This window comes from Colobus angolensis, unplaced genomic scaffold (genome assembly GCF_000951035.1).
Source record: "Colobus angolensis palliatus isolate OR3802 unplaced genomic scaffold, Cang.pa_1.0 Scaffold53, whole genome shotgun sequence".
In the NCBI taxonomy this organism is placed as follows: Eukaryota; Metazoa; Chordata; class Mammalia; order Primates; family Cercopithecidae; genus Colobus; species Colobus angolensis.
The window spans coordinates 10,028,683-10,041,151 of NW_012118821.1; the positions used below are offsets into that span (position 1 = coordinate 10,028,683).

The 12,469-nt window shown below is 46.5% G+C and overlaps 1 protein-coding gene across 1 annotated transcript in view; it reads right to left on the reverse strand.

The window, feature by feature from the left end:
* ALLC (allantoicase) overlaps window positions 1–12,469 on the reverse strand; it is a 45,835-nt gene that overhangs the window by 19,277 nt on the left and 14,089 nt on the right. Inside the window, 5 exon segments of the mRNA XM_011960949.1 lie at window positions 1,944–2,076; window positions 3,312–3,391; window positions 5,025–5,150; window positions 6,514–6,601; window positions 11,040–11,090. Coding sequence (XP_011816339.1) covers window positions 1,944–2,076; window positions 3,312–3,391; window positions 5,025–5,150; window positions 6,514–6,601; window positions 11,040–11,090 — 478 coding nt within the window.

Sequence of the window (12,469 nt, forward strand, 5' to 3'; positions counted from 1 at the left end):
CCTGGATGGAGTTGGAGACCATTATTCTAAATGAAGTAGTTCAGGAACGGAAAACCAAACATCATATGTTCTCAGTTACAAGTGGGAGCTAAGCTATTAGGACGCAAAGACATAAGAATGATACAATGTGGGGAACGGTGGGGGGTGAGGGATAAAATACTACACATTGGTTACAGGGTACACTGCTCTGGTGATGGGTGCACCAAAATCTCAGAAATCACCAGTAAGAACTTACCCATGTAACCAAACACCAACTGTTCCCCCAAAAACCTGTTGAAATTTGTTTAAGACAAGTGAATAGAGATCTGAAGAGAAATGTTTCCAAATAAAATATATGAATGGCCGGGAAGCATATGAAAAGATGCTCATCCTCATTAGTCATCAGGGAAATGCAAATCAAAACCACAGTGGGACACCACCTCACATCCGCTAGGACGACTATAAAACAAAAGAGAGTGTTGGGAAAGATAGGGAGAAATCAGCACTCCTTTACGTGGCTGGTAAGAATGTAAAATACGGCCGGGTGCGGTGGCTTAGGCCTGTAATCCCAGCACTCTGGGAGGCTGAGGTGGGCGGATCACGAGGTCAGGAGATCCAGACCATCCTGGCTAACACGGTGAAACCCCATCTCTACTAAAAAATACCAAAAAAAAACTAGCCAGGCGAGGTGGCGGCGCCTGTAGTCCCAGCTACTCGGGAGGCTGAGGCAGGAGAATGGCGTGAACCCGGGAGGCGGAGCTTGCAGTGAGCTGAGATCCGGCCACTGCACTCCAGCCTGGGCGACAGAGCGAGACTCCATCTCAAAAAAAAAAAAAAGAATGTAAAATACGCAGCAGTTTCGGAAAAACCCAGTAATTCTTCAAACAGTTAAATACAGAGTTATCATATGACCCAGAAAGTCCAATCTTAGGCATACACTCAACAAAAGAAAGCATATGTCCACACAAAATCTTGTACACAAATGTTTACAGCAACATTGTTCAAAATAGCCAGGAGATGGAAAAAAGTGTCTGTCAACTAATGAATGGGTAAACGAAATGCGGTAGTGGTTGAGTATCACTTATCTGAAATGCTTGAGACCAGAAGTGTTTGGATTTCAGTTTTTTTAAATATTTGCATTATACTTACTGGTAGGGTGTTCCAAATCCAAAATCTGAAATACTCCAGTGAACATTTCCTTTGAGCATCATGTCGGCACTCAAAAGGTTTTGGATTTTGGAACATTTCAAATTTTGGCTTTCAGATTTGAGATGCTCTACCTGTCTATCCATACAATGGAATATTAGGCTGACACAAAAAGAAATGAAGTGTCAATACATTTTACAACATGGATGAATCTTGAAAACATTATACTAAGTGGAAGAAGTCAGACACAAAGAAACAGTATTATATAATTCCTATTTATATGAAATGTCCAAAATAGTCAAAACTATCAAGACAGAAAGTCAATTAGTGGTTGCTTCAGGATAGGGAAGATGAGGGATGATAGCTAAAGGATATGGGGTTTCTTTTTGAGGAGATAAAAATGTTCTAAAGGTATGGTGATGATTGCACGTGTCTGTGCGTATGCTATACAGCACTGACTGTACACTTCAAATGAGTGAATTGCATGTTAATTATATCACAGTAAAGCTATTAAAAAACAAAATGAGTGATTTGTACATACCACTTCAGCTGCTAATATAACATACCTGTGAAATCTAGTTAGGATCTATCTAACCTAATATAACTTAGTTCTACCACATCCTAATTTACTTGCTAATTTTTCAATAACTACCTATTGATTTGTGGATTAAAACAAGAATTTTCTGGAGCATAAAAAGGGGAAATTACAATCCTGAAATGCTAGAGAGATCAATTACCAAGTCATTTTATATTTTATAAACATATCAACACAAAGTAAAGAAGCCATGGAACTGGAGATAAGTTCATGCCATGATTACCTGGGAAAATGTTGAGTCTGATATGAGTCCATCTCTGCTGGGAATTGACAAGAAAATAGTTGTGGCCGGAAGCAGGGTTTCCTGGCTTAAGCTCTGTCATGGGAACCAAGTAACTCCAGTCATCAGATCTTAGCTAGCAATAAATATAGAAATGTCAGCAATTGCTCTTGAAAACAATACATTCTGTCATCCTATTGCCTCTGTGGGACTTAAGGTGTGGAGATACTTTGGAATAAAAATTAATGATGGATACCTAATGGAACACTTTAATACAAACAGTACATATCAAGCCCCATGTTTAATAAAAAACAGAATAAAGGCCTGTTTTTTTTTCACACTGATCAAAACAGCCAATGGGTGATGGTGGCAGAGGCTTGCAAATGAAGGACAAGATCTCAGACCCCTCCAAATGTCTTCACGCAGAGGAGTGGTGACGTGAACGTTCAAATAAAAACCAAGGTTATTGCCATGCACCATAACATCCGGGGAAATCTGTTGGCCTGACCCTTGCAACCATTTTCTCTAGGTTAGCACTTCTCAAACTAACGGCCCTATTTACTGTTGCTGCTATTTACTTTCCTGTCTGTTATGGATCAACATTTCTGTAAAAAACAATACAAACTAATTAGTAAATAAATGTAAAAAAAAAAAAAAAAACAGGCCGGGCGCAGTGGCTCAAGCCTGTAATCCCAGCACTTTGGGAGGCCGAGACGGGCGGATCACGAGGTCAGGAGATCGAGACCATCCTGAGCTACATGGTGAAACCCCGTCTCTACTAAAAAATACAAAAAACTAGCCGGGTGAGATGGCGGGCGCCTGTAGTCCCGCTACTCGGGAGGCTGAGGCAGGAGAATGGCGTGAACCCGGGAGGCGGAGCTTGCAGTGAGCTGAGATCCGGCCACTGCCCTCCAGCCTGGGCGACAGAGCGAGACTGCGCCTCAAAAAAAAAAAAAAAACAAGAATGTACCAAAACACAAGCCCTGGTTTGTTTGTTTTTTTTCCCCCAACTGTTTCTTTTATTAAATTCTCCACACACAAAAGTTACTTCAAGTTGGTATAAAAAGTGTTTAAAGGCTTACTATCAGTTTCCATACGTGTGCTCATCGGGGCCAGCAGCCATTTGCAGGTGGGTGCTGGTGGAACCCTTTGAGCAGGGCTCCACGTCCCTCATAGGCCATGATGCTCACTCTTCCCAGGCTGAATGAACCACTGAGACGTTTGTAAGGCCACAGTGGGTCAGCAAATGATGTTGGGAGCACCAGGGTTGGGTGTCCCAAAGAATCGCCTTGCACAGCCAGGTGTGCAGAGCAGTTTCCCTACTGTCCTAATAATTGGTGACAAGACCCAATTCATTTGGGGGAGATGGACCTCAGCAATGGCGTCAAACTCCTCGGGAGTGGCTGCGGCTCCTGTCCTGACTCCTCTTTCTGGGATTTCTGGTAGTTTATCTGTAGTCGGAATGACCATTCGGGATTAAGATTAGGGTTCAAAATCAAAGGGAATCTACTCTCTCAGTGGTTTGTATGGTAATTCTCACTTTGCAAATAACACTAAAGATATTTCAAAGTATCAAATGATCAAAGTAATGGACACACTTGTTGAAGTTCCTCAATATTTAATATATTAACAGTCACATCAAAAAATAGCACAAGATGTTTGATACCGCATTTGCTTGTCAAATAGTAAATGTTTTCTCCAAGTTAGCTCAAACTTCAACAAGTTTATCACATCACTAGAGTTTTCAAAGTTGGACTGTGACAAGGTCCATTCCAGGAACACCACCTCTCCCAGGGGCATCCTTAGGATTGATTCTGGGGCAATTCAGAAAGAGAAGCACTCACAGGCAATTGAGGGACTTGCCGAAACAATCTTACTCGCTTGTCATTGGTCATTTCCGCTTTTAGAGCAGCATCTCTCATAGCATCATTTCCTGTTCAGGTGCCCCAGCCATCTTCGGAGAGCAAGGCCACTTCATGTCCACAGAGCCTCATGCAGTACTGTGCACATAGCACGTTCACTGTAAACTTGCCAACCCACACTGACTTATCTTCCCTACGTACGTGTATACACACACACATAATTGTACATATTTTTTAAAAATGAATGCTAAAGTCAACATCAGATGATATCAAAGGAATAATAATACAGGTCTGTGGAGACAAAGTGGCTCCATCTTGGATGCGAATCTGCCATGTTGATGTCTGATTAGCCTCAATCCTGTGAACACGTCCTGATTCCAACTTGATTTACTGTCCTTAGTCCAGAACATGTCAACCTTGATGTTATCGCACAAATTAGAGGCTGTGACGCACACAGCCCTCTTCCCTGTTCCGCAGGCTGCCTTCAGTTGTCCCACTGGGGCACACAGACCCTTTCCCTACAGCATGTGAGCCCTGGGTCTCGGGAGTAACAGTGCAGAGATTTACCATCTTGCTGCCACCCGAGGCCACGCTTCTGTTCGTAAGTTCCCCCAATAAAACACTCGTTACCAACAAATTGGATTTGTCGGCCTCTTTCTTTGGTTTCTTGGTTTCTTCGGCACCTGGGGTCTGCTCTATGTATATGGCCCTTTCACAGAATATGTCTCATTTATAGAGGCTGCGGGATTCATAGGCCCAGCATTCCAAGATGCAGATAGAAACCCTTGCCAAAAATGCCATAGCAGCTGCCCCATCACACACACCTGGACAGCCCAAAGCACGGCTGGTGCTGCTCACCCCACAGCTGTCCCAGACCTGGTCACCCGGGTCATCTGAGGCACAACCCACTCCCTCCCGCCCACCCCGCAACCTGCTCACCCACGTTCCAGGGATGATGGCCTGCCTCTGTGTGAAGCTGAAGGATCGTGGGAATGATAAAATCTACATCCGGCTGTTAACACTGTTAAGCCACAAATCAAAAACCACAGAGCGCTCTATTAGGGGTCCTAATCCTACAGCTCTGTTACAGTAAAGTAGCCTTAGTCAAGTTCCTGAAGCTGTCTGGGTCGTACGGAAAGTGAGCAATTGTGGGGATGTGGCTGGCCAGAGGAGCCATGTGACCTCATAATTCTCATTTTGGGGACAGTGGTTCCTAAGGCACCTTCTTCCAAGTTTGCTGCTTGAATTGACACTCGAGGAGCGTAATCTCCCGTGAAATAAGAAACGTCCACGTCGAAGCCCCGGATGACTCCTTGGATCCCCAACCTGAGGACGCACCAGTTGTGACCTGAGCAGCACAGAGGACAAGAGCAACCTCACTAGGGTCGACGCAGCAGACGGTGCATGCAAGGCAGCGCACCCCACACGCACCTGACCCACAGCGGATGCTGCATGCAAGGTAGCGCACCCCACACACACCTGACCCACAGCGGGAGTCACTTCCGCCCATCACAGGAAAACCTGTTTGGGGCGGTTCTTAGCTAATATGACTGCAGGATCTCTCATAACCTGGCCGCATGTGACCACCATTTCCCAACAGAAATCCTCAGTTCTGGCCAGACCAGAAAATCCATAGGCTGGGATCCAGGAAGACCTGACTCTGGTTCCAAATGGATCATTTCCTATGACTGTCCTTGGCAAATTACTTACCTCTTACAGTAGAGAGTCTCATTTTCTCAACTGTAAATTAGGGATGCCATTAGCTTCCATAAAGCTCAGACTGGGTAGTGTGATGTAGAAAGCACCTCGCCAAGCTCAGCAGGTAGTAAGCAGAGCTGGTTCTCCTGCAGACACTGTTGTTCACTGTCATCTCAAGTTCGGGAATTGCCATAGCACCCTTCAGCCTCCAGTCCCACCACTGGTCAGACACCTGCCTGCGTCTACCAAAGCCTTCAGAGTCTTGACGTCAAGTCTGCCACTATGGAGTTCTTGGTTATTTGCTGCCAGAGATAAACCCACCTTAAAATGTCCAGATTTGTTAGAAACTAATACTGCCTCAAGTGCTGTAGAAAGATAGAAAACTAGAAATATCAAATATTTCTATAATACTTGAGAGAGTAGCAAGTAAAACTCCAATTATCAACCTAATACCTGGATTTGTTTGCTTTTCTTCAACTTCAAGAGGTATATTTTGATTGAGACTGAGTAGTAGCAATGAACAAAAATTGCATAAAATCATAAAAGACAGTGGGTACAGTGTTGAGAACAGACCCTGGCCCGGTCCCCAGCTTATCTTGCTAGCAGTGTGCCCTGGGCTCAGTCTGGGAATCTGTTTCCATGGTGGTAAAACGGAGATAAGGAGACCTACTCCAGAAGACTGTAGTAAGGACCCAGAAGATGCACGCTGCCTAACGTCTGCCACATTGCTCAGTGAGAACCACTCTTTTTTCCATCCGCAGACCTCACCAGGGTTTTCATTTTCCCAACAAAGTGCTTCTCACCCTTTGTGCCTGGTGGGATGTCAGTGATCCGGGCTCACGCCGCCCCTTCCTGACTTAGAGCCTGATGTTCAGATCAGGACATCCAAGATTACAGAGCATTCCAGGGCCCCATGTTAAAGCTGACCCAAAGTGGACCCTGGCTTTGCAACAGCCCCCGTTTTTAATTTTGCAGTGTCAGATGCACTGCGATGAGCTAGCCATTGTTATTACCTGGAATCCTTTTCCTCCTGGTCGCCCAGCCATCCATCCATTTCCCAAACTCAGTATATTCATGCTCTTTAAAGCACGGGCTGTCACTCTAGGGCAAAGACACACAACAAGGTAATCATTAACATTCATGTGATCTCCTGGCTTCCAACAAGTCCACTTCTGTCCCACAGGGCCAGAGGAATGGTGCAAACAGGTCTAGGGGAGCCTCTGCCACCACCTTCATGCCCAGCTAGCCCCTTCCAGATTGAGGGATGCCTCCACTTTTATCATCTTCAGAAAAAGAAATGTTACTTCTTTGTGGGCCTCAGCACACAGAATTGACCACTGATAGCAGCAGGAACAACCACATCACCAGGCACTCTGTAGGCCAACAGCAACCTACACGGGTATTAAAGTGAGAGAGTCTGGTCAGATTTCCAAGCAGGCCAGGTAGACTATTCAATAAGGAATTCATCCAAAGTCATAGGAAGAGCAGGCTGGACACTCAGGGTCCAGCTGAACCCACACAGCACACTGCAACCCCTGAGGAACGCATGGTCTCTGACGCCCCACAAAGTCTCCTTAGACAGCTGAGCGCACTTCATCTTCCAGAACGAGGAGAATAAACGCATCCTTGCAGGAGTGTCCTGAAGTTGACACAGCCGACATGAAAGACCCTGGAATAGTGTGGATGCTCAGAAATTGTTGTGCTTGGTGGGTGGCCCAGCGTGGGGATACTTTCCCTGTTTCCATTAAGTCGTGCAAAGAGGATCTTACGTTACTGTTTAGTGAAGCTCCCAGGCAGGAGCAGAGGAAGGGATTAGAGGTAGCAGGGCCCGGGGTGGAGGAATGCTCTGATGGGAGCTGCTGCATAAGACACTAACCAGGGATCCTGCCAGACTCCCTGGTGTGCCAACCCGCCCAGCCTCCCAGGCAGGGGACCCATGGCCAATGGTACCCACCCTCCTGTGCCTCAGTGCTCCTCCTCTGTCAAAGGCAAATAGCCATCGTGCTATCCACCTCCTCTGGCTGTTGTCAGCCTTAAGTGTGCCTAGCACATGGTACGTCCATTTCGTGGGTTCAAGCAATTCTCCTGCTTCAGCCTCCCAAGTAACGGGACTACAAGTGTCCGGCTAATATTTGTATTTTAGTAGAGATGGGGTTTCATCGTGTTTCACCCAGCCGATCAAATCACATCCTAAAGATAGCACACACTGGCCAGGCGCGGTGACTCATGCCTGTAATTCCAGCACTTTGGGAGGCCGAGGCAGGCGGATCATGAGGTTGGGAGTTCGAGATCAGCCTGGCCAACATGGTGAAACTCTATCTCTACTAAATAAAAGAAAAAAAAAATCAGGTGGGCATGGTGGCACATGCCTATAATCTCAGCTACTCGGGAGGCTGAGGCAGGAGAATCGCTTGAACCCAGGGAGGTGGAGGTTGCAGTGAGCTGAGATCACGTCAAGGCACTCCAGCCTGGGCAAGGGAGTGAGACTCAGTCTCAGAAAAAAAAAAAAAAAAAAAATAGCGCACACTGCAGCCTTTCCATTACTCATCAGGAAGTGCAAAATTCTGCTCTGAACCCAGAAGGAGAAAAGAAGGTACACCTCCCACTTAAACCCCAGACCTCCAAGGCCCCAGACTTGCTGGTGTTTAGTTTTGGTGGTAGGTTGATTGTTTCGGGTGTGTTGCTGCTACTGCTGCTATTGTGTTTGGACTGACACTGAAGGTGTGAGGGAAGTTGGAGACACACGCTACTGAACCAGTGGCAGGAAAACGTACTGTTGTAAAAGTGGCACATGCCATGTGATGACAGATGTGTTCTTAACAAAAGAGAAACACCAAGCACCAGTCCCAGGTGTAAACCCACACATGTGTATAAACCCACACATGTGCACACATGCTTGTATGAGGATGTTTTCAATACCTGCAAAATGTCATCAACTTAAATGTGTATCAACAGGGAAAGGGGGCCATAAATTGGGCCACGATGACATGGGCAGTTATTGTTCAGCAGCTAAGAGGGTGGCCTAGGTGTACACGCATCAGCACAGATGGAATTCACAAACACGCAGTGAGAAAAGCAAGTTTAGGGCCGGGCACGGTGGCTCACACCTGTAATCCCAGTCATTTGGGAGGCCGAGGCAGGAGGATTGCTTGAGCCTGGGAGCTAGAGATCTCATCTCTACATAACATTTAAAACTTAGCTGGGCATGGCAGCACATGCCTGAAGTCCCAGTGAGGCAGGAGGACCATTTGCGCCCAGGAAGTCGAGGCTGCAGTGAGCCATGACCGCACCACTGCAACCCAGCCTGATAGCCTGATCAGAGCCAGATCCTGCCCCACCCCCACCAAACAAAGTGCAGAATGTTAAGTGCCTTGTGAAAGTATGTATATAAATTTTAAAATGTAAAATATATATTTATGAATATATGTGTATTTAAGTATATAAAATACGTTAGAAGAATTCTCTGAGACGGACTGAATATTTGTCCCTCACCACAATTCGTATGTTGAAGCTTAATCCCCAAAGTGCTGCTATTCGGAGATGAGGACTTTGGGAGGTGATGAGGTCACAAGGGTGGAGCCCCCATGACGGGATGAGCGCTCATCCGGGAGGTGGGAGATGACCTGCTTCCCCTCTCTTTTCTGTCACCTGAGGGTATCACCGGCAGGTGGCCATCCCAAGAGGGCCCTCACCAGATGCTGGAGCTGCCGCTCTCTCAGGCTCGGTCTCAGACTTCCAGCCCCCAGAACTTCAAGAAATCACTGTGTTTAAGCTACCACGGTAGCTTCTGTGGTATTTTGTCTTAGCAGCCCCGACAGACTAACACATTCTCCCCATCCTACAACAGTGTTAATGGTGGAAAGGGAGGGGGTGGACTGGCACTCAAGCTGAATGTGAAAGGTGAACTTTACATTTATCTGTAATGTTATTTTTTCTAAAAAGGAGAAATATATATATATGTATCTCATGTGATTTTATGGTGTGACTATATATACACATATGTATGTGTGTATGTGTTTATATGTGTGCACATATATATATGCTCAAGTATAAAATATAAGAAATAGTGCCCCACCCTCTCTCTCCCACCCCATTTCCAAGCCCACCTCTGTCTTCACAGATAATCACATCTCACTGTTTGATGTATGCACCTTCAAACTCTGTTTTATGCTCATAAAATATACATGGATCTCTCTTCTTGTCAGTGAATGGAGAGCCTGCATTTATTTATTTTTATTTTTATTTTTTTTTGAGACAGGGTCTTACTCTGTCACCCAGGCTGGAGTGCAGTGGCATGATGACAGCTCACTGCAGCCTCGACCTCTTGGGCTCAAGCAATCCTCCCAGCTCAGCCTTCTGAGTAGTGGGGACTACGGGTACACACAGCCATGCCTGGATAATTTTTTTTATTTTCAGAAATGGGGTCTTGCTTTGTTGCCCAGGCTGGTCCCAAACTCCTAGGCTCAAGTGATCCTCCTGCCTTGGCCTCCCAAAGTGCTGGGATTGCAGGTGCGAGCCACGGTGCCAGGCTGAACTCATTCTAGTAGCCACATAATAGTCCATATCTGGAAAAGCTATAATTTCTTGAGTTCCCTGTCAATCAGTGAACATTTAGATTGGTTATCTCCTCTCCATACAATACCAGAATGAATGTTTTCTACCTATTTTTGCCCACTTGTGCAAACGATGTAAATCTGTGGAACAACTAGGTCAAGGCAGGCATGCATTTCAGTGTTTCAAAGATCGGACCTGTGGTAAAATGGTAAGAGCTTTGGCATTTAGTAACTGCGTGACCTAGAAAAAGTTCGATTCACATTTCCCTTTCTCATTTTACTTTCACTTTCTCCTGGGGAATAGGTAAGTTAACACTGTAAGGTGCCTTCTCAGGGCCATACTTCAGCTTGCTCTGGACCCAGCCAGGTCCCGCCCAGACAAAGAGCAACCACTTCACCAGGGTAACCAGATGGCCGCTGCCCACGGTGGAGGCCCGGAGGCCCCAGCCACAGTCACGCATGCTGTACGTGGGCACTAACTCGATGTGCACCTGTGTTTGTCTCTGCGCGCAGAAGAACTCGCATCTCCACACTGGTACGGCAGAGGAGCAGGACTAGAGCAGGACTGCAGCAGAGCTGCCATTTCTTCCCTATGTTTGTCAGCAATTGCTCTATTTTTTTTAATAAGCTGTCCTCCACTTTTATAATTAGGCAGGTAAAACATTTCCCAGAAAATTCAAGACATAGATCTGTTTTCTTCCCAACACAGACGATGAAATTCACCTTAGCCAGAAGAGCGGTATTTGAGGACCTCAGAATTTTCCCCGTGAAACAATGCAGTCCTGAATTCTTTGCAGTCCCTGTCTCTGCTATGTTTTGGCGTGAGTTCATGCTGATTTGCATGTCTTTCTAACGTTCTAATATGCTAATTTGCCAGTGCACATCACATGACTCCATCCCAAATATACAGATAGATTTTAATTAACACGGCTGTATGGATTTCTCTACATCAACCCTTTATGTTGCAGAATGCCAATTTACCATACCTTTATGAGGTTTTCTGCAGGAGCAAAAAAGTCATCTGTTGCAAATAAAATCTAGACAAAGAAAGAAAGAAGTAAAGATAAAGTAACCATAAATCTGAAACCATTTTATTTCATTCCCTAGTGAAACATTATGAGATGAAGTAAAAAGAAAACATGAAATCACCTAGGGGAAGCGACAGAATCTGCAGTTAAGCCACGATGCCTTTAAATGCTTCCATTTCATTGCCTGCCTCCTCCTTCATCTTCTCCTCCCACCCTTTTTTCTGATTCTCCTTTACCACCTGGAGGTAAGATCACTAACTTCTTACACTCAGGAAGCAAAGAAACCAACTTTCTTTTTTTCGTGAACCAGAGGTTTTGTGGTACTTTTACAAACAGAGCAATGATCAAAAAAGCTCTGGGTCACATATGCAGTTGGTGCCTCTTGTTCTCCCACGAGGGCCACCATAGGTCACCCTGCAGGTGGGCTGTCCTGGTCGTTCGTCCACCAAAGCAGAATCATTTTGAGAGTGAGGTTGGTGATACTAATTGTACACCCAGAAAAGAAGGTAAACCAGATTTTCCTGAGCAAAACAGGCTGTGGTGGTCACCCACCCAATCCAGGACTCCATGGCCACTGCAGCCTGGAGAGCACCCTGTCCCAGGCTCTGGCTCCAGCCCAGGAGGTCAAAAGGCAGGAAGGACAAGCTGTTTCAGAGCTGCCGGCTGTTTGGGTGGCAGAGCGGAGGGGAGACCTGATGTGCTGGGGTTGACCTGTGCCAGGGTTCAAATGGCAGGTAGGTGGACATATCACGGTCCCCCTGCTCCAGATCTCTCAGACGCCTTCGCAGGGCACATGGGGCCTCTCCTACCTCTCCAGACTCATGCTCCTAACTCTCCTCACAAACGCCCCGCGTGTTCTTGAAACACTGAGCCACCTGGAGCATGTGGGCTCCCTTGCTCTCCTCACAGACACCTCTGCCGGAACCACCCTGCACCTCATCCCTGCCCGCCAGCTGCTCTCCAGTGAATCACCTCCAGTAGCACTCAGGTGGCCCTTCCCCACCCCTCCCACCCCAATCCCGCCAGGCTGCCCATGGCTGGAGTCCACATGCTCCCCCAGCACCCTGGCCTTGTGCCAGTCACAGGGCTGGTCTGGACTTACATCTGTCTCCCTGCTAGAGTGTAAGCTTCCTGGGGGAAGGCACAGGGCCTTCCCTTTCTGTACCAGACACACTGCTTCTGAGCGCAGCCTGCACCCCAGCCCCTCTGCACATTATGTTTAATGAGTTCTCCAGGTGACCCTCATTAGACACTAGAGCTAGAGGACCTCCAATTTAACTAGACCCAGAGCACCTCTGATCTAACTAGAGCCAGAGGACCACCGATCTAACTAGAGCCAGGGGACATCTGATCTAACTGGAGCCAGAGGACCACCGATCTAACTAGAG